Genomic DNA, 27,267 nt, shown 5'->3' on the forward strand with positions numbered 1-27,267 from the left:
AAAATATGATATGGGTTTCAATCATTCATTTTCCAATGCCAGATTGAAAAAAAAAGCCCCAGTCGGATCTAGAAAAGGGGGATATGGTGAACGTAATTTCATCTGAGAGGACAGAAGGGCAAACTATTGCAGTATTATAAGTGGTAGACACTGGCTTTGTCCTATATAATAACACAAGTAGGTTACAAGGCCCAATTAAAAAAAATAAAAATAAAAGTGGTCCCAAAGTATGTGAGTAATTTTTTATTGAATATTGAAAATAGTAAGAGTATGCATTTATGTGGTAAAATTGATTGTTTTGTTTTTTTATGGATTTTTGTGGGTGCAAATTCTGACTTCCCAATTAGATTTGACAAATTTGGTGCATCCTCTTGAAAATGCTCCAACGCCCATCCCCATATCTGTCTCCTTTTCCATGGTATTACCATGTGATTTAATGAACAGATGATCAAAGCTGTTTCTGGGACTCTGCTATACGTCTAATGGTCCCTCTACTGTTTTAACAGTGTGAAGGAGGAGAATATGAGACAAAGACGATGGAGGAACATGAAACTTAGACTGTGCGAAAGAAAAAAACAAGAGAGAGAGCGCTAAAGTAGTAATGATGTGCTAGTGACAATGGGATGTAAGACAGGAACAAAATGCAATGAAATTATCCAGTGCATTGAGAAGTGTGTGTGTGTGTGTGTTTTCAGACCATAATTAATCTGCACACTGCCTCTCTGAAGGGCAAAATCATTAAACACCCAAGATAGGTTGAATTTTTTTAATGATCAATATTGGATCCCATAATTCATGTTTCATTGTTTTTAATTATGTACTTATGTAACCAGTGATGTTTATAGCATTATTTAATGCATATTTTATTGTTATTTAGATAATTATGAGCGATAGATGTTTAATGTGTCCAGCGTGTTTTGTGATTAGGCTTGATTATTTCTTCATTTGCAGTGGTGTGTATATGTGTATGTGATAAACAGTGACTCCTGTGTGTGTTATCTGGCAGTGATTCTTATGAGAAGTGAGACAGTCTTTCACTGAAAGATCTACCACCTGCAGTCTCAGCTGTATGGTGATGAGACACACACACACACACACACACACACAACCACACATACTTACACATAAGTGCTCTCTCACACATACACACAATCTACACACATTCTCCTTCATGCATATTGTCTCCATATCTCACACTCAGACAAAGTGAGACAAGAAGTGAGAAGAAAGGTGTTTCTTCTTAATTATTCTTGCATGCACAATCTTATATTTACTTATTAGGCTGGTCTTTTACTCTTGAGTGTTTTTAATATATTCATTAACATAGTGGCTGACACACACATAAAACCTCTCAGGGGATAGATGCATAAAGAATTATGGCTGCACTTCTGTGACCTGTCACCTAATAGAGCAAGGTGCTGAGTTGCAAGTGTGTGTGTGTGTGTGTGTGTTTGTGTGTTTGTGTTTCCTGACCTTAATGAAGGTGTAAACTCGACCTCTGAAGGTGAGGTCAAAGGTGTTAAAGGGATAGTACACCAAAAAATGAAAATGATGTCAACATTTACTCATCTTGATGTCATGTCATGACTTTCCGTCTTCTGTGTAGCAGAATATTTAGAAAAATGTCAGTTTTGTCCATACAGCCAGAGTTCAGTGTTGTTTTGAACCCGATAACTTTAATTTTATGGACAAAATATAGGAATAGCCATACAGATTTAGAATGAAATGTAGGTGAGTAAATGATGATGATTTTGATTTGTGTTCATTTTTATTTTAAGGTGAACTATGCTTTTAAAAACAAACACATTTCCAGCAATAAATATTTGTACTTTTGCCATCATCCACAAGTATCTGCATATTCTCTTGACTTTCATTTTTAAATATTTTAGCTCATTTGATCATGCTTTTTTGATATTTTAAATTGTAATAATATTTCACAATATTGCTATTTTTACTGTATTTCCCATTAAAAAATTGCAGCCTTGGTGTGTGTAAGATACTTCTTTCAAACACATTAAAAATAGTAATTATTCCAAACTTTTTACATGTACTGTTATTTCAATATATGGTGAAAGTAAAGGCATTAAGAGCATAAAAATACAGATCCCAAACTTACAGTAGTGTAGGAAAAAAAATTATAATCTGGTCCCAAAATGTATGAAAATTTTTCTAAATACATTCAGAACATTTCTGATAAGTGATATTTGGTAACATTACAAATTTACTGAAATGTAGGTGAGCAAATGATTGAATGAAGGTTTTATTATTATTATTATTATTATTATTATTATTATTATTATTATTATTATTATTATTATTATTATGTGAGCTATCCCTTTAAACACAAATGCATTTCAAGCAATAAATATTTTTAGGCATGCCATCATTCACAAATATTTGCATATTCTCCTGCCCTTTCATTTATTAAATATTTCGGGAGATATTTATAATAAAAAATATAACATAATATATTATATGATAAAGGAAACATAATATATATGCTTCTAGTTTCCAGTAAAAGTGTACAGTACTCTCAGCTCCCTTTATGTAATATATCATATTTTAAATATTATTATATTTCCATTTTGCAGATTTCCCCTCTGCAGAACTGCAGAAAGTGTGAAAAAAGCTGAACAGATTCTGTCTGGGCCTGCTTATTATTCACCTTCTCTAATCATCTGTTTCTTATATATTAATTTAGGCAGCCAGAATGTGAGAACAAGAGACAAAGATAAGATGAAGGCTTGTATTAGGTCATTTAGTGTGGTTTGCATGTTGTGTAATTGAGTATTTGATGTGTTTGTGTGTATTTTCTGTACACAGCCCCCATGAGCACAGGAAGCTCTGGGTGGGCTATACGACCTAATTTTTATTTTAACATGAACACATACTCTGAATATCATCTGCACAGTGATGATCATGGAAAATACATGAATATGTATGCTGTTAAAGCATTGTTGTGTTGTTAATGAGATCACACTTCATCTAATTAAGCCATGTGATGTCCTGGAATAGATGCACAGTGTGTGTGTGTGTGTGTGTGTGTGTGTGTGTGTGTGTGTGTGTACGACCGCGTGCGCTGTCTTTTGATGAGTTAATGAATGATGATGAGATTTCTATTGCTGAGCTCCCCTTCGGGCTTGTATTATCATGAGGTTGTGTTAAATCTCGCACATAAAAAAGCGGATATCCAGCTAAAAAACAGTTTATAGGCTATTGAAATGTTCTGTGAAAAAAAATCTATCCTAAATCGTCACCCAATTTACGCGCGCGCGCGCATGTGTGTGTACTGGCTGCATCCTGCATATATTTGTTCTTCATCAGATATGTGTTGTGTTGAGATCAACTTGCGCTCTGAATCTTCTGGCTCTGCGCGAGCCCGAAGCGCACCTGCGTGTGGAGAGTATTTTTAAAAGCAGGATGCGAGCACTTCGCGTGAAGCGCACCACTTCAAACGCTTCTAAAGCTCTTCACTTATATCGGGTTATGCGCGTGGACACGTCGGGTTTTTGAGAACCGTACAGACTGCACTCGTCTTCTGTCGGAGTTACCAGATCTTGAACTCTCACTCGGGCGGATAGAGAGACGGATCTCCACCGGGATCTCCTCGCACCGCGACTATACCTGGAGTATCCGGTAAGAGCTTGCGCGGCTTCACAATAGAGCGAGGTCGTCCGGTTCTTTGGTCAAGTGTGTGTGTGTGTGTGTGTGTGTGTGAAGGCTGGGAAATTCAGACGAAGACAAACTATTGCTAGGTAGTCAATTTATAAATGTCCAGGATTTCATAGTGCTCACACAGAACACGTCACGTTAAATTGAATTATTTATTAGAGTTGTTAGCTCTCTAGAACATTTTAGGACAGGATGAACTCATTAAAAGTCTTGAAGTTTGTTGGTTTTCTTAAAAATTTGCAATGACTGCGGGCTATTACAAACCACACTGTAAAAAAAAAAAAGTCCAAATATTATCAGGAATAATGGGCTACAGTAAAACTGTAAGATACCTTAAAACACAGTACTATATATATATATATATATATATATATATATATATATATATATACTTTTTATTTTTATTTTTTTAAAGAAAATGCATGCCATTTTACGTTGTAAAAATGTAGCCTACAACGAATTAATTAATTAATTTAATATGCGAATAGAAAATACGTAGTAATAAATATTATTACCACATGGATTCTTATTGTTGAAGTTATTTCGGTAACACTTTTGTTTAATATTATATTCCTACAACTACAAATTACTACACAAATATTATACAGTTTAATGACAATTTTTACCCATAATTGTAAAAATGTAGCAACAATAGAACTGAATGACATTAAATAATGTTTATGCATTATGCTTTATGTTAGTTTGGGACTCTTCATGTCTGTGAACGTATATGAATTCTCTTGAGAACAGGAGGTCACTTTATTCTGGTGATTCTCTGAGAGACAAGAGGCTTGCATAAGCAGTTTTTCTATTTCTGTTCAGCCCTGTCATATTTTGACATTTTCTCACAAGACTTGTGTAAAGTGCTGACTTCTTCCCGCTGCTCTAATGTGTACTGAAAAGGCAGCCCAGTTTGAATATCCAAGTTCTCCCTTCCATAACTCAGTCACAGACGGCCACATTATTTCAAAGTAAGAGTAAAATAAAATGGAAAACAGTGTGTTGGAAAAGAAGCTCTATAGGTGCTTTTCTCCAATTTTAGCGCCTCTAGATTTAGGCGAAGTGAAAATGAGAGAAAATGAGCTGTGTCTCCCTCATGCTGTGAGGATGACTTAGTGTCTCTCACCTTCATCCTGACACCTCATCTATTATCATTAGGCACACAGTCAAACAACTCTCTCAAAATGTGAGTGTGAAAGTGTGTGTACGATTGTGAGAGAGAAGATGAGTCTAAAAAGAAGATAGAAAAAGGGAGAAAAAAAATCATCTCTATCTGAGATCAGGATTGACAGTCGTGACCTGCTCCATTTTCACTCAAACATATGCATGCCTTTTTTACAGTGTGTGGTGGTTAGTGCATTGACTTGACGTGACCCCTTGACCTGTCAGCCAGTTGGTCCCTGAATGGTTTTACCTACCCGTATCAGTTCTGTAGTGTTTAAATTAAAGACACCAAACTCAAAATGTGTCCCTTTTAATTCGTGTTATTATCATAAATAATTGTAAGTATTATTTTTGTTTAAATCCATATGCAATGCAAAGCTGAACTCATTACTCCAGTCTTCAGTGTCATATGATCTTTCAGAAAGCATTCTAATAAGCTGATTTGCTGCTCAAGAAACTTCTTTTTTTTTTTGTGAAAACATTGCTTATTTATTTTAATGAAAATAAAGTTCAAAAGAACAGAATTTATTTGACAATCATTTGAAACACCATCTTGGCGTTCTTGAACAATTTAATGCATTGCTAATGAATAAAAATATGTTTCTTTCTTTTTTCTTTTGTTAAAAATAAATAAATAAATAAATAAATAAAATACTTTGAACATGCACATATTGACCAAACTGACACAAACATATCTTTAAAAAAAATAATAACTGAAAATATTATCTGCAAATTAGTTCACATTATTTTAATCATTTTTTAGCCCTAATATATTTTATTTAAAACCCTAGTTTCAGTTTTAGAGGTTTACCAAAGCAAAATCTAAATCTTTCCACGTATTCTCTTGGGTATGCATGGCCCTGGTTGGGAATCACTGTGTTACAGTACATTGACTATGACAGAGCATCTGATATTGCCACAGTTCATGGAGACTGCATTTTTGATCTTTTGTATGGAAAACAGTTGCATGATAATGAAGTGTTGGTGTAATGCTGTCATTTTGGATGACTGTATTCATCTCACTCTCTTTTTTCTCTCTCTCTTTCTCTCTGTCTGTTTTTCAGATTGACTCAAATAGAACACAGAGGTAAGTGAGATCTTCATACTGGTATTTTTACAGCTTGGAAAAACTAACAAGCAGGGTGACAAGAGTGAGAATGAGAGGTGATAACTGAAATGCAGCACATGGCAGAGATCAATCTTTAAATTTACTGCACCAGAAACCCTTTTAATTCTAAGATAGATGAACCACCACAAACTGAATCTACTCAAGACTGGAACGACCATCTACACTTACACCACCACTTGTGTTAGTTTATTACATATTTTGTGCAATTTGATATTTCTTTCATCTATGAGTGAAAGTGTAGTTCTAGCAGCTCAGCTTCACATTTTACTGAGTTTTTAATTTCGTAAATTCAGCACAGAAGATGTGAAAATTACGCAGATTCCTTCTGGGCCTGGCATGAAAATGGTGGTATTCAAAAAGGCCACTTTTGCATCTTTTTTTTTATTAAATAGCCAGTAGTAAAGGCTTGTCTTATCTCATATTCAACACTCTAACAGTGTTTAGATGTTTTAATGTGCCTTTCTGTACAAGGCCATGCTGGAAGGCACTGATGTCCACTGAGATCAATAAAACCTCCATTCAGTGGGGGGGGTGAAATGTCATTAAACCCTTTTGGTCTCTCTCTCTCTCTCTCAAACACACACACCCAAACACACACACACACACACACACACACACAGGGCTGATTGTTTTAGGCTCTTCAGTCTATATACTGTCTGACTCAGGAACACATATGAGCATGCACACTTTGTGTATTAGACCCTATAAACCATGTATTACATAAACATAATACTTAATAAATAAGCAGTGCTGAATTTTTGTTTCCACCACATTTCTCAGGTAATTTTACAACCAGTTTGTGATCAATACTGTTGGTCGGTGAAAGAAAGTGAACAGCACAACCTAGTGACCACATGTTCTTACTGCATTCCCACCCCTTTGTCCTTTAAATCCAAAATACAACCCATCTGTCACAGCAATCTCACACTTGAGCGTGGTCTCTCGCATTTATGGTCTATATTTCAAAATTGAGCCAATCCAAATGTTTGCAAATGATACAGCATACAGTGGGATTCCAAAACTCTGAGACTACAGCGAATTGTTTCTCTATTTTTGCCTAAAATGACACGTTTTCTGTATTATTTCTAGGTCACTGATCAAATGTAAACAAATCTGTACCAAACGCCAGATGCTCAGTGGAACATTCTCAAATGCTGAATAACATTGTTATTATTATTATTATTATTATTATTATTATTTATTTGCTAGTGGATATCGCACATTTCTTTACAGTAAATTTTTTTGTCAGTTACATGTGTCCTTGGCTCTTGCTGGATACATATAAAAATTTAATAAAACAAAAATAAAATAAAATAAAATCTTACTGACTGTAATGTATATATACTGAATATATGACCATTATCTGTCATGCAGATTACTACAAATCTAATAGTAGACATAATTTCATTTCATCTTACTAAAGTGACACTCACAGTAAGACCCTCATATTCAGACAGATGTCTCTTGATCTGAGAGCATTTCTGGTAGAATACCTGAATCAGTTGTTTCCAAACTAGACCGAAAAATCCCAACTGATGCTTTCAGTGTGTGTGGATGTCTGAGAGAGAAGGATTTAACAGGGCTGTGTGTTTGTGTGTGTGTGTTTAATGAGTTGTTCATCTTTCAGGAGAGTCCTGTGGAGTCTGTCCTTCTTTCACCCAGTGAGAGACAGCTGAGTTTAGACTCTGTTTAAACTCACATTAGCACATGTAAGTTTTTTGCATTCACACACATTCACACACACTGGCTCTGTCCAAAACCCAATGAGCCTAGCTAACAAGCATGCCAGTTCATAAGTGGCTGATTTGGAAGACTTTATATTGCATAGACAGCAGCAGCTTGTGACAAACAAATGTGACTCGAGCAACAATTGTTTGATATATTTAGAAAGGTAGCATGTTGCTAAGCTAACAACAAATAAAATAAACTTTACTCAAATAAAATGATCCAGTTGTAAAACTAAAATGTCTAATTGTCTGAACAAACTTCCATTGGTTAGTCAAACCGATAACTTTGCCATTGAAATGCACTTGTAGGTGCCATTTACGCAGAATTTCATACCTGTTCACAAAACTTTGGGTGGGAGCATGGGAGAGAAAGCCGGTCACCTAAATATACACTGCTATTCAGAAGTTTGGTTCAGTAAGAATTTTTTTTTTTTTAAGAAACCCAGTATTGCCCTATATCATGAGTGATATTGCCTTATGTGTTACCATATAAGACCATATATGATTCACATACATACAGTATGTTAATGATATATGTTAACCATTTATGTCAACTATATATATATATATATGCAACTTTATTTTCATATGCAATTTTTGTTTATATATGTCTTTGTAATGATTGTTTTCTATCATGTCTCTCTTTTATATTTACTTCAGCATTTATAAAAGTAAGATATGAGATAAGCACCCCATGACTGTATTGATCACTTGACACTGAAGACTGGAGTAATGATGCTGAAAATTTAGCTTTGCATCACAAGAATAAATTACATTTAAAAATATATTTGTAAATATATTTCACAATATTACTGTATGTTATTGTACTGTGTTGCTTATAGTCAACATTTCCAAAATCTTTAAGTAGTTTTCACTGTGGAGGCTTACATGCATTTACAATTTGGTCTAAAATAGGAATATCAGAAGGAGCACAGTCATGCTGCCTAATTTGCGAAAAGCCATCACATATGAAGATGTCTTAAAATGCAGCCTCAGTAATCAGCTCACTAGGATTTGGAACAGAGCCACTCTTTGAAGCTTTAGACTGCTTCCCTTTTTACATGCACAAGTACAAATGCCTCTCTGTGTTCCCCAAACCCTGTTTCCCTCTTCCTGTGTTCCCACACAGTTGGTCCTCAAGTAGCTCTCTGACCAGCTTCCGTAAAGCCTCACAGCAAATACCGCACACATGAATACTGTATATGACCATAAAACCTCTGCGGATTTAGCGCGTTAGAGTGCGTGTGTGTTTTATAGTGCATACACTGCTGCATTATTTAAAGCTGCTCACAGATGCATCCAACTCTTTCTGACAATGACGAAGTAATCCACTAAAAATACATACTTACATCATCTGTCCCTCTTCCTCTGTCTGTTTTTTCTCTGACTCTTTCCGTCTCTCTCTCTTTCTCTGTTTCTTTCTTTCAGTCTTTTCCTTTCATTCCCTCTCTCCATATATTTTCATTCACTCCTAGGTTCACTCCTCATGTCTCTCTTTCTCATGTGTGTGTGTGTGTGTATGTGTGTGTATAATGTGCTAAACTGGAGCTGCATTAGATGCATTAGATCGTTTTCCCCCTCTCCTCTCAGTCGCTCAATAACTATCCCTTTCTTTTTCTCACTCTCCTTCCTCTCCATCTCTTTATTAGAGGTGGTACTTAAGGTACTTATGAATCTGGTAGTGCATTAAAGTGATAGATGAAGATAGTATATTTCACATAGCTCATCTATGAATAGAAGGTGCAAATAAACCATTGGAGAAAACCGACACAGCAGGAGCCACAACTTTTGCTGTTGATTTTAAGGCATTGTCTCATGCTGTGAGACTGCTGCTGCCCTCCTCTGGAGGCTGATGTTTTAACATTTTAAAACCTGAAAGATATGTTAATACTGAATGTTCTTCTTTTTATCTCATATCAGCTTCCGTAACTCTGACCAGCATCATGTGGGACACTAACAGGTAAGAACACCTCGATGCACTTTATAACCTCAAGCTCAACCCAACACTAGTTATTCCAGTGCAGTTGGCTGTTCTGTTCTATAGAAATCATACATATAATATATCCAACCATTCCAGCCTCAGCCAGTTTTGTGCTTGATTTAATTATATCAATTATTATATTGTATTATATAATAATCTATTACATTATACTAGAATTATTAATATAATATTGATACATATTCTTTAAGGACACTTTGATGAATAGAAGTTCAAACAGAGAAAGTAGTAAAGAACAGTATTTATTTGAAATAGGAAACTTTTGTTAGATTATAAATGTCTTTACTGACACTTTTGATCAATTTATTGCATCTTTGCTGAGTAAAAGTATTATTTTTCGGTACAACAGTATGATTGTGAGTGGGATATTGCTTTTACAATAGAGTTTAAGAAACAAGAAATTATAATAGAGTGTCTCACGTTTCATACTAAATATGGCCAGTTAGCTTCTACATTTTTTCCCTCTGCTCTGTTCATGAAAATAGTTGCAATAAAAGCCAAAGTGTGGGTGTGAAGTGACAGCAATTTCCCCTCTCAGCTCAGAATTCTTTAATCACTCTGCTTCAGCTTCACCTCAGATTTTTCCATTTTCGCTCTATGCTCACTCATCTGAGAGGGATTTAGAGCGAAGGGGAAAACAAATAACTTTCTCAGACGTTCAAATGTAACTGGTTATCTTGTTTACTATATATAGTGTTCCTGTAGCTCAAGTGGTTGGGGGTTCGATTCCCCGGGTACACATGATAGGTAAAAATTGATAGCCTGAATGAATTCAGAATCCTAAAAATAAAACAATATATAAATAAATACAAATCTATCAAAAATGTATCAGGTTAATAATAATAATAAGAAGAAATATTAGAATGGCTTCTGAAAGACCATTGACTGAAGACTGGGTTAATGGTGGCTTGAAAATTCAGCTTTGCCATCACAGGAATAAATTACATACAGTAATATATATATACTTTCAGAAACATTGGAAAATTTTACAGACTCCAGTATTTGTGTATGCCTACGCCACAATTAAAAATGTATAATGTCTTTGCATTAAATATAAAACCAAGTAGCATTTATTTTAAAGAAATATACTACAAACACACAATTCCATCAACACATTTCAAATAGAAAATAGATATATTGTTCAAAATGAAGGTTAACAAGTCATGCACACATTCTAGTTGTAAAACAGTGTGGAACATGTTTATATTTACATGTGCAGTTTAATATGAAATGTTCTGAGAAAAAAGCATTATTTATGTTTGATATTTTGCATCTGAAATGAATTTCAGCTATTAAATGGACAGAAAATACAATAAATGTGTACATGCAATCGCTCAGTGACAGAGATAAAGGTTTTTTTTAGATGTGCAATAGTGTGGATATCATAAAAAGATCTGATTATGGTCACTTCAGTTGAACAAACTGTAAGAATAGATTAGGTTCACACATAGATGAACTGTGACTAACAGCTCTTTGTGTGCATGTGTTTATGTCTATTCAGTTAGTTGTTTTTTAGTTGAATTAAATGTAGACGAGGTCATGTACAGTACAGTAGGAAGTCAGCTGGAGTTGATCAGTGTAATGAGAATGTCTTTTACACTTAATTCAGCTGACAAGAAAATAGACACTGGCCATGTGATCACAATAATGCCCTCTGTGTGTGTGTGTGTGTGTGTTAGAGGGAGATAGGAAGGATGAATATCTGGGGGATGGGATGGGATGGATTGTTTTTTCCTATTTCTTTCTCACGTGCTCACACTCACACAAGAAATCCGATTAGTGTGAGGATTACAGAGCACCAACCATTTTAAAGAAAACACACGCACAGAAATCGCATGAGTGACAGAGAATGCTGAATAATCTTTAATCAACAGTTCACTGAAGGATACACATTAGAGATGATAGAAGTTCTGATACTCCTTCTTCTCTTTCATTTTCAAAGGCCAGATCGAGAGTAATTAAATGTCAACACTCTGATGCTGTGTGTGTGTGTGAGTGCATGTGTTTGGTATCTTGCTGTGTGTTCATTTGGTGCAAAATGTCGAGTGTCTCCTGCTCTTACACTGACATTCTGATTAAGAGCATCAAATACCTCCATCTATCCACCAACATACTAAAAAAAAAATTATTTGTATGATGCATTATACATGCAACCTTACATTCATACGGTCGATTAATGAGGTTTCCAGAAATAACTCTTCCTTATGTGTGTGCGTGTGTTTATGTGAGGGCTGCCGGGTCTGTGGTTACCTGAGCACTTTCTGCAACTAAAGCAAATTAATGCCCTCATTTACATACCTCTCTGGGAACTGGGGTATTGATGATGCATACAACTTTGTGACTGTGAACCGTGTGTGTGTGTGTGTGTGTGTGTGAGAGAGAGAGAGAGAGAGAGAGAGAGAGAGAGAGAGAGAGAGAGAAGAGAGAAAGAGAGAGAGAGACAGACAGTGATCATGAGAGTGAAACAAATTTCATTCTGCATTTATTTCATGTATAGTTCAAATTCAGCCCACTAGAAAAAATGGCACCTCAGTTTGCATATAATTAAATTCTGCTGCAATAAAAAGTTAATTAAAATAGTTCATCATAAGTGTCCCTATATTTCTCACTTCCTGAGATGCTAAAAAAAAGAAAACAAGAAACATTTTTGCATGTAGATTTTTTTTTTTTTTTTTGTACAATAGACAATCATACAATAGGTTTTTTTTTTTACAATTATTAATCACATATTGGCAATACTGCAATATGCAATACAATGTCATCATATTTTAATATATTTATTAGTACACTATATTTTATATATATATATATATATATATATATTTTTTTTAAAATAAAATTAATGTTTACTGTTTTTTAATGGAAAAAAACGAAATGAAAAAAGGGCATTACACGATGTCATAGACAGCAGTGTCAGTTTATTTATATACTGTATATATATATATATATATATATATATATATATATATATATATATATATATATATATATATATACATTACTTTAAATGAATATTATGACTTAGACATTAATTTTTGCAGTTCCATTTGAAGACACAGAAATTCCGCTCTTCATCTTTAAAATATGTCATTCATATTTTATCATTATATAATAATGTCTTTGCAATACCATAATTCTGGTATTATGAATATATATTTTATATACTATATTTTTATATATATTTATATTACAAATGTTACTTTATATATATATATGCATGCATACACTAATATTACTATATGAATATTATAGTAATTATAATTATATTATTATATTTTGTAATAGTTGGGTAATTAAACACAATAAAACATAGGGAAAGGTTGTTGAAACTGTATTCAGGATGAAGATGTTTTACATAAATGTCAGGTCGGTATTCTTTGGAGTAAAAAGTGTGGACTTTTTGTGTGTGAACTATTTAGGATGTTAAAGATGAAGATATAGGGACCCTGAACTGTCACTGTACAAACTGTCAACTTTCACTGGCCTAGTTTCTGGACGTTTACTGGGAAGTTTCTCCGATGTGCAAATGCAATGTCTCCAAATTATTTATTTCCCCTGAACCGGAGATTCATTCCGGGGCACCTGACGTCACTCCGCCGCCGCTCCCTCCTGCCTTGAGCCCGTCCCCTATATTACGCTGCGCGTGAGTGTGTGCGCGAGCGCTTCTGCATGCACACACAGCATCAGCATCATCAAAGAGAAAGACCTGCGAGCTCTTTACGCGCGCTGGAAACACGCAGTGCTTTTGCTGCTCTTGTGCATTTAATAGTGCAGCCCAGCTCCGGTGATCATCAGAAAGGAGAGGACGGGTTTCTGGATTATAACTCTGGTGCTTATAGATGAATTCACAGGCGGTACCGAGCCGGTGAAACCAGATTGAAAACCTGGACCCGACAGCGATGTTGATCAGGTAGGCGAGGATTAAAAGCCTCATCCCCTCCCCGGTTATCGTAGAGGAAATGACAAAATAATTTAATTGTTATGTTCAGTCATCCACTCGAGCTACAATTGCATGTGAATCGATGGGAAATCCTTTATTGTAAATCATAGGCAGGCTAATACAGAAGACTAAATTGCATGCACATTCCCACTTTTTGGCTGCTATTTTGCTAGCATATTAACATGATGTGTTTTTGAAAAGGAGTATTGCATCATGTTCTTAATATTTCTATTTGTCATATTTATGCTATATATATATACATATATTTATATAGGAACTTGCAATTGCTTTATTGTCTTAATTGACTGGGTTTTTGTTGAGGTTTCCCCACTACTTTAGATCATTCAGTGATGTTCGGGGAACCCAGTGCTAGGGCATTATGCTGAGCTTAAAGTATTACTGTTTAAGGCAGAATGTTCTCCATGGATCATTAAAAACATTCTTAATGGACCAATAAACTGAATGACTCTACATTTGAGCAAAGTTCACATGGAAGGGGATTATGTGTGTTGACTTTTGTTATACCTCTTAATGCTCTTTGTGTGTGTGTGAGAGACAGAAGGGGGAGGGAGGGATATTATGATGTTTGGATATTAAGGTTTGTATATGCAAGAGAACAAATTTGGAGGAACGGAGAGTTTGGCGGTTGGTCTGAGCGAGGTGTAAGTGTTTGACCCGTAATGCCCAGAGCTGTGAGAAAATGACAGATGGACGAAGTGAGAGAGAGAGAAAGAGATTTTCTTAGTTTTTAATCATTTATTTATTTTCCATACCTGCAGACTAAGGGTTGCTAGGAGCACACTTGAAAACCGGCACTATTTGAAAAGCAGGTTGCCTCAGCTTCAGCAGCATATGGTTTATATTAATAATGCAGACATCACAGAGGCACAATTCTTGTGCTTATTGCACAGACGTTCATCTCTGATACCATTTATAGGTGTGGGTCCTAAGTGCTTCTGCTAGTGAAAGTTGTGCTTATGACACTGAGCTGAAAGCTAGCTGTAAAATCTCTTCCTGAAACTGGAGAAGAGTTTAAAAGCACTGATGTGCTCAGTACTCAAGGCTTGATCAGCACAAGTGTTCTGCATGTGCATTACTGTCAGAACCATATGGTTTAAGGGTTCTTTTGAAAAAGATTTCTAACCTTCTTAAGAAGAGCTTGTGCTCAATAGCCATTATTAAGTGGTTGAATGATTGATCAGTGCAAAACTGCCAAAAGTTACATTTATGTGTGTTTCAAGCTACTGTTGAGAGAATAGAAATGCAAAAGAGTGAGGAGTTTGTGATGTAGCCTATTCCTGGATTTGAATACTGTTAGATGAAGCACAGTGATATGGAACATAACTTCTGCATACTTTTTGTACTTGATACATAGTTATAAAAATGGAAAATAAATGTATAACTTGTTAAAATAAATTTAAACATTATACAAAATTATGTCATTAAACTCTAGAAGGCGCATGCTTATAAATTCTAACTCAATCTGAAATAATCACGTCATTATTCACATGAAGCAGCTGATTGGCTTCTTTTCGCATCAGCAGCCAATGAATGAGATTGCTGCTCAATGGTCAAGTACTTGGCTAGTGATTGCTGTAGCAGTTTCAGCGCATTTCAGAAACCCTCCACCTGCCCCAGCTCCACCTGTATAGATCTGCTATGGGGTAATTTCATGTATGTTATATATGGGTGTTATTTCATATACGTATGTTATATGAGCAGCAGCAGTAAGCTTCTGTGAGAATATGCAAGTCTCAAGAGAACCAAGTTTTGTTAACAGCAAAGATGAAAACCAGTCTCCTCTTTACATAGAAATCCATTTTCCTTTACAAATCCTCGTTTTCTAATTCGTTACTAGTGTTTTGCTCTCTCCACTGCACTTCCACATTATCACCTCTCACCGGAGCTTACTCTACGCCTATGTTCTTCAAATTCTTAACACCCATTGACTGTCATTATAAAGCTTGGAAGAGCCAGGACATTTTTTTATATAACTTAGATTGTATTCGTCTAAAAGAAGAAAGTTATATTAACTAGGATGGCTTAAGGGTGATTAAATCATGGGGTAATTTTCATTTTTGGGTGAACTATCCTTTTAAGATTCCTGTTGGGTTCTCGTCTCTGGCGACGTATCCTCAAAGCGGCTCAAGCGACGATAATAAATTTATCCTCGTTGTTGGCGACGCACAGAGTCAGAAGACATCTAGTCTCTTTTGAACACTATCACTTGAGACTAAGATATCTAGTCTTCCACTAACCTGCCGCACAACACACTCAAAAATGAATTCATTACCCTTTCTTAATTTAATTGAAGAAAGTTTTTACACACCATTTAATTTAGTTCATTCATAATAACTTTATTGTCAACACAATTTAGTCGGTTACTTTCATGTTACTTTATAATTGAATAAGAGGCAAAAAAAAAAAATTAGAGTGCGGTATAGACAAACTCCAGAAAATGTATTTTATATGTCTTAAATCACGGCCGAGAGGACCTCATACCAATCACAGAGAATCCTCACAGAGAAACAGTTTATATAGCAAAGATGCATGGCAAAGTTGACATGATTTGGTTTTTGACGACTTCAGCTTGTTAATCAACTCATGGGTTTTTATGGTTATTTTTATATTTAGACAGACACCTAACCATCTTGTCCATATGCATCCATTATTGCTACACTCTAACTAAAGCAGACAAATGTTAGGCCTGCAGGGAAATGAAATATTAGTTATGATCAATCAAAACATTTCCTTCACAACTGACAACCAATTTCCTACATGGCTGTGCTAGTTTCAAGTCTAGATCTTTCATCTTTTTCTTCTTACATGATAAAATAATTTCAGCTCAAATCGATACTTCATGTCCATTTATTTATTAATTTATATTTCAAGGAGCTGTGTAATAAGTGGGATAATGTACAGTCGGGTACTGTACAGAGATGGTCATTATTGCAAAGTAAACCTCAGAATATAGGGTTTATTTTGCAGTAATGACCGGCTTACTGTACATTATCCCTTACTTTACTTCTTGAGTATTAATCTGTTTTGACGGTTAGTTTTACTTCTTTCTGATCATTTTTGAGCATTACTACATCTGTTGGGAAGTCGTCTCATTTGAGATATGTTTTCAGTCATGCTTACCTCTGTAAAATGTAAAGATGCACATGTAATTTTTTTGACCCCAGTGATAATGGCATTGCAAAAATAATGACTGTATTTAAACAGGTTCCCCGAACAATTATGTCCGTCTTCCATTGTTTAGATAAACATGCCCCAGATTTCTAAAATTGGCTAAGCCATTGCTGCTATGTTGGGCTTGTTGGGAAGTAAACGGAGCAATGTTTTAAAAGTGCCACAGAGCCTAAAATGACTTATAGCTGTCTTTACAAATGAAGCTGAGATAAGAGAAAGTACATGAACAGTGAAATATTTACACTCTTTAGCTTTAAAAATTCAGTAAAGCATGTGTGGTTCTGTGAACTTGTAGACAGGTCTTGCAGGATGCAAGCATATTCAAGCTTAATTTGATAGGATGGGTTCTATAAGCTAAACATCAAAGAGTGATGATCAAGGAGACTTTGTAGTGATGGATAGTTCATGAACTAGAGGTTCAGATCCTTTTATTAAAGCATTTTTGCCTCTGAGGAGGGGGCAAACAGGAAGCTAGTGTTATTCACATACAGTAAGCACCATGGCTTATAAAGCGGTAGTCGATACAAGTTATTCTGAAGTTGTTTTAATAAAACTGTGCAGTTTCATGAATCAGTTTGATTTTATCGATTTGTTTAGATCATCAGAAATGTTCCCTGAAGTCTCTGTAAAGAATTTTAACGTTATATAAGTAAATGTGTATGTAGGTAATGAAATATTACTGCTGTATTTTGGATTAAGTTAGATCATTTAATATAGTAGTGACTGTAATGTCATGTTATCTAGTTGAGTCTGTTCAGTTGCACAATATACTGTCTGCATGCCACATAAAGGAACACACTGTTACAGCACTAGCCAACTATTCATAAATGGTTAATAAACAATCGTATTGCTAGTTTTACTGACAGCTACAGTATATGAAGAAATAAAGTACCTATGTTATATGCCTTGGATGCCATGTTCCAATTTTGAACAGCAGGGAAAAGTATTGGTGTATGATTAAAAAGAAGATGAATGATCCTGAGTCGCAAGTGATCCGGCACTTTAAAAAGGCTTGTTGTAGTGATTATGGTTTGTTTTAGCTTGGTGCTACAAATTCCATTTGCAGGATATAAAATACAAGCTGTTTGTCTTAAGTGTTTTTATTTAAGCACATAATCTCAAAATATGTATTTAGGGGTTCCATAAAAAAAAAAATATTTTTTTTTTTGTAAAATATTGTTTTGTATTTTTTGTATCTCTACAAAGTATATTGCAGAAAAACTAAATATCACAATGTACCTAGTACATATAGTTATTTATTTTAGACATACACTGGGTCTGTAAGTGAACTTTGAGCTCTGCAGGGTTTCTGTTGTTCAAAACATCCGGATTGGTCGTTCTTTTTGTTTATTTGTTTCGTTGAACAAATCAAAATAAAAGTTCTTTCTTTGGAAGACTGAAACATCTAGAAGGTCTTTAAATGATGCATTGAGGTGCAACCGTGAAACAGTTTGAAGAAGTCACATGGAACATGCAGAAGACCCATGTGATTGTGTCATGCAGGGTGTTCCATATGTAGAAGCTTCAGGTCACTTTTGGCCAGAATGAGAGAGATGTGTGTACCTGTTAACTGTCACAGCTGCTCCACGTCAAAGTAGCTCTAATTGGAGTTCTGCGTTGTCAAGGCAATGAGTGCCTGCCAGCGAGACTGTCCCACATCTACATGTCATGTTGTCCTCATCTGTCTCTTGCCCCGACAGCTGCATTAGTTGTACAGAGACTTAATGGGGGGTTTTGTAGAGTTTGTGTTTGTAATTCACTAACAAGTTCTTGTGTTGAGTTACAGTGGCCATATGGCCAAAGAACTGTCTTTATTTGCTGTTATATGTTTGAGTGCCCATGTGATGGGAGGCATATTAGAGATGAGAAGCTGTTTCAAAACTAGAAAACATTGTCTTGAACTCAGCTCTTAGTACCTGGTGGTGATTTCTCTTTCTAGTTAGTGATTATATCTTTGAGTGATTGAGTGAGCGTTTATGTGTGTTTTTGGACAAACACTGGAAAACACACACAGTATTTTTCCTCCCCAATACTGCAAATCAGCTTATGTAACTACTGTTAATGCCAAACAGATTTACTTGATAGATCTGCAGGGGTCTTTGACCTTTTTCAGGCCAGGGAACCCCTGGTGGATAAGAGACAGAGCAGGGACCCCTGTTACATTTGAAGCCTGTCCTATAATAACATTCATATGGTATCAAATGTTTGGATTTATTTACTTTTCTATGATGCTTACATTGCAATGTCGTTAAAATGATTAATGATGTACAGACAGAGTCAATTATATGGTGCATGTTAATTTTAGTTAATGCATTTTAATGTGGGAGGGATAATGAAACATTTAGCTGAAAATCAGTTTATAATTTTTTGCACAAAAATGACTGCAGTACTGTCAAGAACCCCATGTTGAAGACAGATTAATAGTACAACAGTTGTATTTATGGCATTGCAGGTCCATAGTTAATAAGATGCATTATAAAATGCTGCTTAAGCCCATGGATTTTTTGAGCACAAATTGATTAAATAGATAAAAACTGATGTTGTTCTGCAAAATAAGAGTGCATTGTTCAGTCAGAGTTTGAGAGGGAGTTTAGTGGCTCATCTATTGAGTTTTTATTGTAGTCAATTTAATGCCTACAGAATTTTTGATTTTTTTTTCACTTGAAATACAGGGCATGTGGTTTAAAATAAAAGTTGTGTAGGCATTAAGGGAATAGTTCACCCAAATTCTCACATCATTCCAAACCCATATGGCTTTTTTTATTATGTGGAGAGTAGAAGGTAGTTTTTGAAATAGGCCTACTGTATATCCTGGTCAGTTCTTTCCATATAATGAAAGTTCTTTAAAACAACAAAAATCACCATAAAAGCATCACTGAATGTTTTGTCAGGATTGAAGTCAATGACATCAAACAGCATTGCTTCTCAGCTGTCTTGTTGTGACCGATCAAAAACATTTTTTCCCATTACCCTAATTTTGCCCAACACCTTAACCTGCATTCTTCGATCAGCTTATTGAAATATGAATGTGTGATATGTATCAGGAACGCATCCAAGTGTTGTATATATCGTAAATATATTATATACTCCATGGGCTCTATTTTAACGATCTAAGTGCATGGTCTAAAGGTGCACTCAGTGAGGGGCCGAATTCAATTTTGCTAGTTTAACGATGGGAAAACGGTTTGGCACATCCGGTGCATGGTCTAAATTGGTTGCCCTATTCTCTTAATGAGTAATGGGTATTTTTTGTGCGTAACATAAATAGCAAGAAACCAAGCAGAGTTCATCTCCCATCCTCTTTAAAAGCCAGTTGCGCATGCTCCATGACGGGTTCGCTATTTACATGGCGGAATGTAATTTTTAAACATTTTTGTGTGCTGCTGCTTTTCCCTGTGTGTGTAATAAGCAAAGTGTAGAAATAGTAATAGACACATATTACTAACGTGCTCTTTAAATAACAAAGAAAAAATATTGCACCAGACTTTAGACCAGGTTTGATTAGTCTATGGTGCAGTATATTTTCAGTTCCTCAAAATAGCTGCGCGCCAACAATGTGCCTGAACACACCTATTTTTTAGACCAGCATACCCATGGGCGCACAAATGCATTTGCTATTTAAACAAAGCGGTCAGGACAGGAAAATGAGAACTGTATTGGGCTGAAACTAGCAAAAACACTTGCGCCGCATTGAGCCGGGTGTATGATAAGGCCCCATCTCTTTTTTAACCCAAGCACTATAAAAAATATCTCCTCATCTTGTGCAGCTGAAGGAGAAGTGGTACAGTCGTAGAAACTGTAAACATGAGAGGAGAATCTGAGTTTCACGCTGACATTTTGGAATACTCGGGGGTTTATAATGCTTTATTTACCATCAGAACTCACATGCTAAATAGGATACTATGTATGGAATGCACGAATGCTTATGTTTCGATGTCACTAACATGAACCTTATTTAAAAAAAAAAAAAAGTGTTGTAAACGGTTTTCTTGCATTGCCGGGTCATTGGTTTGCATGTAAACCAGTAAAATGATTTTTGGCAGTTATAAGCATATTGGTGTGCATGTAAAGATGCAGATTGATAAGAAAGCCTTCACAATATGAGACATCAAAGGTGCAATATTTGAGAATGAAGAGCAATATTTGTCACTAAGAGTTATTGTATGGCTTCAGAAGACTTGGAAAATATTGCATGAATCATATGGGACCCTTTTATGGTGCTCTTTGGTAGTCTGGTTCCCATTCACTTTTATTGAATGTAAAATAACAGGCAGGATATTCTACGAAATATCTACGAAACATCTCTTTCTGTGTTCCATGGAAAAAAGAAGGCTATGTGTTTGGAATGACATGGGGGTGAATAAATACAAAAAAGGTGTCATTTTTATGTAAACTCTCCTTTTAACATGTACTCCAAATAGGCTAAAAGCTCATCACAGACACTCTTGTGTTGTATGACATGCTGTTAGCCCTCTCATCAAGCCTAAATATCACCTAACTGCAGTCTAATTGTGTCTGTGCATGTTAACGTGATTGGTGCCTTAGTAATAAATATCAATTATTTGACTCGTTGCATCTTTGAATAAGTAAAAAAGATGCCGATTTGTTTAGTCAGCTGCTATGTCTAGCTGTTCCACAAATACACACTTGCTGTCTGCTTTCTTTCATAGTCTCTTGTCTCTTGCTCTCTCTCGCTCTGTCTCTCTTATATGCACACAGACGTAGCCACAAAGCTTAGCTATCGACTTCTGGCACAAATGGAGTTGAAGCAGGAAATATCAGGTTATCATAATGATCTCTGTTCTTCCCAGATTAGGCAGGGTAGCAATGGCTCTAACACAGGGGAGAGGAAAATAATCCACACACACACAAACAAACAAACACAAAATCCACATTGAAAATCTACAATCCAGATTCTAACTTAAATCTGTAAACTAACAAATATTTGTAGGATTTTGAAAAGTCTAAAACAAAGAAATTTTAATTTAATTTAAAATGTAAAAAAATTTAAATTAGGAAAAATACATTAAAAGATTATGTGCTATTGCAACCATATTAATGCCTTTGTGATAAAGGGCGCAGAAGATGCCCTTTCAAAAAATGCTGGAAATTGTGTGCATGCCTTCATAAAGTAAAGATTAATTAATTAATTAATTAAATCATATATGCAGTAGCAATACATTTTTCTGTGCTACATGCATTTTTAAAAAATTGTTATTCTTTTAATTTGTAATATTTAATGGAAAATTTGTTTAATTTTTTTTACTGAAATTCTTATGAAATATAAATGAGAAAAATACATAATAGCAGCATTTTCACTCATTGGTCTTAGCTGTAACGTATCTTTGGTGGATATGCTCAGTGTAATTTTGCATCTGCTGATGCCTTGCATACATCTACATATTTTCCTGATAATAATGTGTATTAGGGATTGTGTAAAGCTGATGTGTAGTGTTTTCCAAATGAGGCAGATGGTGTGTGTGTGTGTGTGTGTGTGTGCAGGTTTAGGGGTTTGAATGGCTTCAGTTTCACACGAGTCAGAGGTCAGACTGACCCATTTCCTCCACAGCAGAATACTAACGTGTGGAAACACACATCATTTTGGGGTTTGTATGTGTCACCGTTCCCCGTTTCCTACATCATCCTGATTCCCTGCAGGAAGTGACACGTGTGGTCTTTTCTCTCTCAGTGCTGTAAAAGTGAAGGAAGCCTCAGAGAGCAGTGGAGGAATTAAATATAGATAGGACACAGGGGAGGCAGCACGGATGAGGGGGTCTGCAACCACTCTCTCTCTTAATGATGTGATGCGATGTGACAAGCATGGTGCTCATGGGGGCAGAGTTACCATAGCGATTCCCAACACTCCCCCCATCTGTGGCAGTCTCCCATGCACAGCATCCATATTTTATGCAACTTTTACTTAGTGCAGTTCAACTGCCCACCCAACCCTTTCTACCTCTCTCTCTTGTTCTCATCGTTATATTTTCAGAAGCAAGATGCATTATACATTTATGGGCTGAATGTTATAATTATTGAGTTTACTGTAAAGTTTTCCAGCCTGCTGGAGAGAGAGGCCTTTAGGAGCTGTCTCAAATTATCATATATTACATGCTGTTTTTATACTTAAAGTTTTACAGAGTTATAATCTGAACTCTCTATAACTTTAAAATGATTTTTCTTCCCACGTTTGCTATAACCAGGAAAGTTGTTATTGGTTTTTGTTCATCCTACTGTCAGCTTTCCCCTCATAAAACTTTTTCGCTAACTCAGCTGACAGTTGTAAAGTGTGTGTAATGGCAGATTGTTGTAATGTTTGTGCTGCAGAACGAACACGATGAAGGCAAAAGACTAAATGCATATAAAGAGAACAGCTACAACACAATTGATGCGGACAAGAACCCACCACAATGAACAGAAATAGAGCAACTTAAGTACATGTGCAACAAGGATAATTAATGGCACACACCTGAACTAAAGGACGAAATCATACTGATAACTATGATAACCAACACAACAGGGAAAATGTGCAAACTGAATAGTCCAAAGTGATATTGTGACAGTTTATCGCAACACTTAGTACTAATAGAATAAGCGACAACATTCTGAAGTAAATTAAATGATTAGATGAAAATTCTGTATTCATGCCATTCCAAACACTTACAGTACCTTTAAAAGTGTTTGTCTTCGGTAAGAGTTTTTAATGTTTCACTAAGATTTTTTAATGTTTTTGAAATTAGTCACCAAGTCTGCATTAATACTGTGAACTTCTACTGCAATATATAATTTTATATGGTAATATATTTAAAAATGTAACATATTCCTGTGATGTTTGTGTAATGGTTTGTCTTATATGGGCAATAATGCAACTGTTGCGCATGTATTTTATTTGTGTGAATATAATATTTGCATGATGTTCGTAGTATTAACTCAATAGTACTGTGAGTGTAAGGCTGGAGAGCATTGCAGAGTTATTTACATTTTTAAATTTACATTTATGCATTTAGCAGACGCTTTTATCCAAAGCCACTTACAGTGCATTCAGGCTATAATGTTTTTTTACCAGTATTTGTGTTCCCTGGGAATCGAACCCACAACCTTTTGGGCTGCTAACGCAATGCTCTACCACCATCTGTGTTTGCAAAAGCGACTGTACAAGGCTGATTTTGAGATGATGTATTTATGTTCAAAGCAGAGAAGAAAACATTTTAGAGTAACTTTATAAGTAGTATGCAAGAAGTCTGTTGTGTGGATGAAAAATGATGCAGTCAAGAGGAGTGGAGCTCGCTAAATCCAGGGGAGAACTCATAAAACAGGCCTTTTTAAAGGTGGAGTTCCCATTTGGGGAGGTCACTAATTTATCTTTAAATATCTGTGATGACAGTGACATCAAATGCTGCTATTGCCTTGACTGACTTTTTTTTAATAGCTATTAGCTAATAATAATTTGAAGATAGAGTACTTATACTGCTAGCGAAACTAATTGACTAATTGATTAATTCTCTAACAAAGTCTGCCTCCCGGGACATTGATTTAAGACTTTGAGCCAGATTGTGGACAAATCTGTCTGATTGGAAGCATGTAGAATAATAAAAATAAAGGTGTAAAAACACTCTGAAACATAAAACAACACTGACACAAAAAAAATTGTGCAAGTCTCAATTTTTGATGTCAGTCACAGTTACAGCAAGAGTTTCAGTAAGTTGACTTTGAATATACATTATCACAAATCATATGGCCTTCTTTTATGCTGCTTTATTTATGTTTGTTTATTTGTTTCTTTTTTTTTACTTATGTTTTGGAGCTCAACAGTCCTCTATTCAGTTTGGAACAACATTTGTTTTTGGGTGAACTATTCCTTTAATGCAAGCTCGACTACTCTCTGTCTGTGAAGGCTCTATGTTAAATGACCACTCAGTGATTTGTGATCTGGTCCTCAGAGAAAGTCTTCCACAAAGTGTACTAATTGATTAATGTTATCAATTCATGTCGTGCTGCGGCCTACACACGTGACTGACAGATATGTTTGTTTGTTCACATGTTTACTTTAGGTTATGAGTGCAATTACAGCTTGGTGATCCGCAGATAAGCCAATGAGAGGATGGCCAGAGGTCACATGATCTACAGAAGCGCCTACCAGCTGATTCTTCTGAGCGTGCTCCAGCTGGCACATGCGGAAAGTGAGAACACAGATGTCAAACAAGCATAAAACATAGACAAAATCCTGTGAAACTCAAAATAATTGCTGGCTGTTTTCGTGAAATTTGTGAAACCAGCGCAAAAGATAAAGACACACTTCAATGCAGCTTACAATGTAGCATGTTATTATAAGGTTTCAGAGCATGCTAAGCAATTTCATCGATCTAAACCAGTTGGAGGGATTATAATGCTGTCCTCCATTTGTTTCCTTCACCGCACCAAATGTTCGAATCAGTGTTTACAAGACAACTCTGACTACGTAAAGAAATGACGTCAACATTTAATACATGGATTTGTATCTTCCATTTGATGCATGATAAAGCATTAAAGAAGATAATCAGATGGGCATAATGTTATTCTCTAGAAGAAGAGGAAAGAAATACAGTTTTATAGTTTTAGTTGTTAAGAATTTAAATGTAGAATTTTTATTTGTAAAAACTATTTCAATTAATAATAGATTTTCTTTTTTTATGAAATTATTTTATAGTAATTATTATAATAATTTTATTGTTCTCTATTTAGTCTTTTTAACTGTACTTTATAAAAATGTAAGCGTAATTGCACCCAAGGGCTTTCTAGTGTAAGCATTATCTGTGTCTATGTAGATGAAAGCATGTAAAGTGATTTGATCGCACATCATCTGGGGTGATGACATGAAATTTCACCCACGCACTCACTTCATTGTCCTGTCTGAACCTGAGCTGGGCCTTTGGATAGTTACACATGCCATTAGTTTGGAGCTGATGGGCAGATTAATGTGCGTCATCCTTAGATCGAGTGGATTAGCAACCGCTGCAGACTGCATCAATCACACCACTTACAGTATCTGCAGTTAAAATGTCCTTTTAATGCACACCTGAAATCAGAGCCTGATTTTCAAAAACGTTTTATGATTTTAAAGACAGGTTTTTCTCATTTTTAACCAGGGATGAAAATGTGGTACATATTTTAAGACACGCCTTCCTTTTAAAGGTGTGTTAACACATGCTTTGTTATTGCGTTCCGCTTAAACAGACAACAAATCTCTGTCTTCCTCTGCAGCTCCTCCTCAGTTCACTCGGACGCCCGTTGATCAGATAGGTGTTCAGGGGGGCGTGGCCTCCTTCGTATGTCAAGCCACAGGAGATCCGCAGCCTAGAATCACATGGAGCAGAAAAGGCAAAAAAGTCACCAACCAGAGATTCGAGGTAAACACATCTCAATTGTACAAACATAAACCGTACAGACAGCTGCACGGTTGTAACACTAGTAAAATGAGATTCCCACATTACTTCACACATTTGCTCTGGCTCAAAGGATGCCATACACATGGTCTATAAAGACACACAGGCTATTCAGGGAGTTCCTAACACATTTCTCTCTGTGTGTGTGTAGGTGATAGAGTTTGAGGATGGTTCAGGGTCTGTGTTGCGAGTGCAGCCGCTGCGGACCCCCCGTGATGAGGCTGTGTATGAATGTGTGGCATCTAATGATGCAGGAGAGATCAGCGCCTCCACACGGCTCAGTGTTCTCCGCGGTAGGTACACAATTCTGCACTGACAGAATTCATAAGAAATACCAATTAGATAAAGTATTTTATGCAGTGACCAATAAGCAATATAATGGTGCATATGCAAGTATAGGCCCACGCTGAATCTCTGAATCTATAAGGGCTTTAATCATTTTCTGTGTTGTTTTTGGGATAATTTTGTGGATATTATGTATTATTATTTTTCAGAAGGTCCAATTCTGCTGTTAACAAACCATTAACTATGACTTTTGCATCCATAAACTGCTAATTTGCTCCTTATTAATAGGGTAGTTGTTAAGTATAGGTATTAGTTAGAATTAGGGATGTAGAATATGGTCATGCAGAATATGTGCTTTATAAATTCTAATAAACAGCCAATATGTTAATAATAGGCATGCTAATAAATAACTTGTTAATAGTTCCCTATACTAAATTGTTACTTTTTTTACTGGGATAAAAGACCCCAAAATATGATGATTTAATCCTAAAATATTATGGTAACTGTAAAATTCTTTGGATTAAAACCAATTTAAAAAATATTAAGCATATCTAACAACTGGCTTATTTTTTTTATATATTATTATACATTTGATCAAAAATATTAGATTTTTAATAAATTGATAATATATATATATATATATATATATATATATATATATATATATATATATATATATATGTTATCAATTTATATATATATATATATATATATATATTATGATACATTTTTTATATTTT

General features: G+C 35.4%; 1 protein-coding gene across 1 annotated transcript in view; it reads left to right on the plus strand.

Moving 5' to 3' along the window:
• Window positions 1–3,250: 3,250 nt before the first annotated feature.
• The window catches only part of LOC132142234 (receptor-type tyrosine-protein phosphatase delta-like), a 53,242-nt gene continuing 29,225 nt past the window's right edge, over window positions 3,251–27,267 (plus strand). Inside the window, 7 exon segments of the mRNA XM_059551941.1 lie at window positions 3,251–3,636; window positions 5,901–5,923; window positions 7,593–7,674; window positions 9,613–9,652; window positions 24,872–25,000; window positions 26,061–26,206; window positions 26,394–26,535. Of these exon segments, the coding sequence (XP_059407924.1) occupies window positions 24,922–25,000; window positions 26,061–26,206; window positions 26,394–26,535 (367 nt within the window). The 5' untranslated portion in view covers window positions 3,251–3,636; window positions 5,901–5,923; window positions 7,593–7,674; window positions 9,613–9,652; window positions 24,872–24,921.

Source organism: Carassius carassius, chromosome 6 (assembly GCF_963082965.1).
Source record: "Carassius carassius chromosome 6, fCarCar2.1, whole genome shotgun sequence".
NCBI lineage: Eukaryota > Metazoa > Chordata > Actinopteri > Cypriniformes > Cyprinidae > Carassius > Carassius carassius.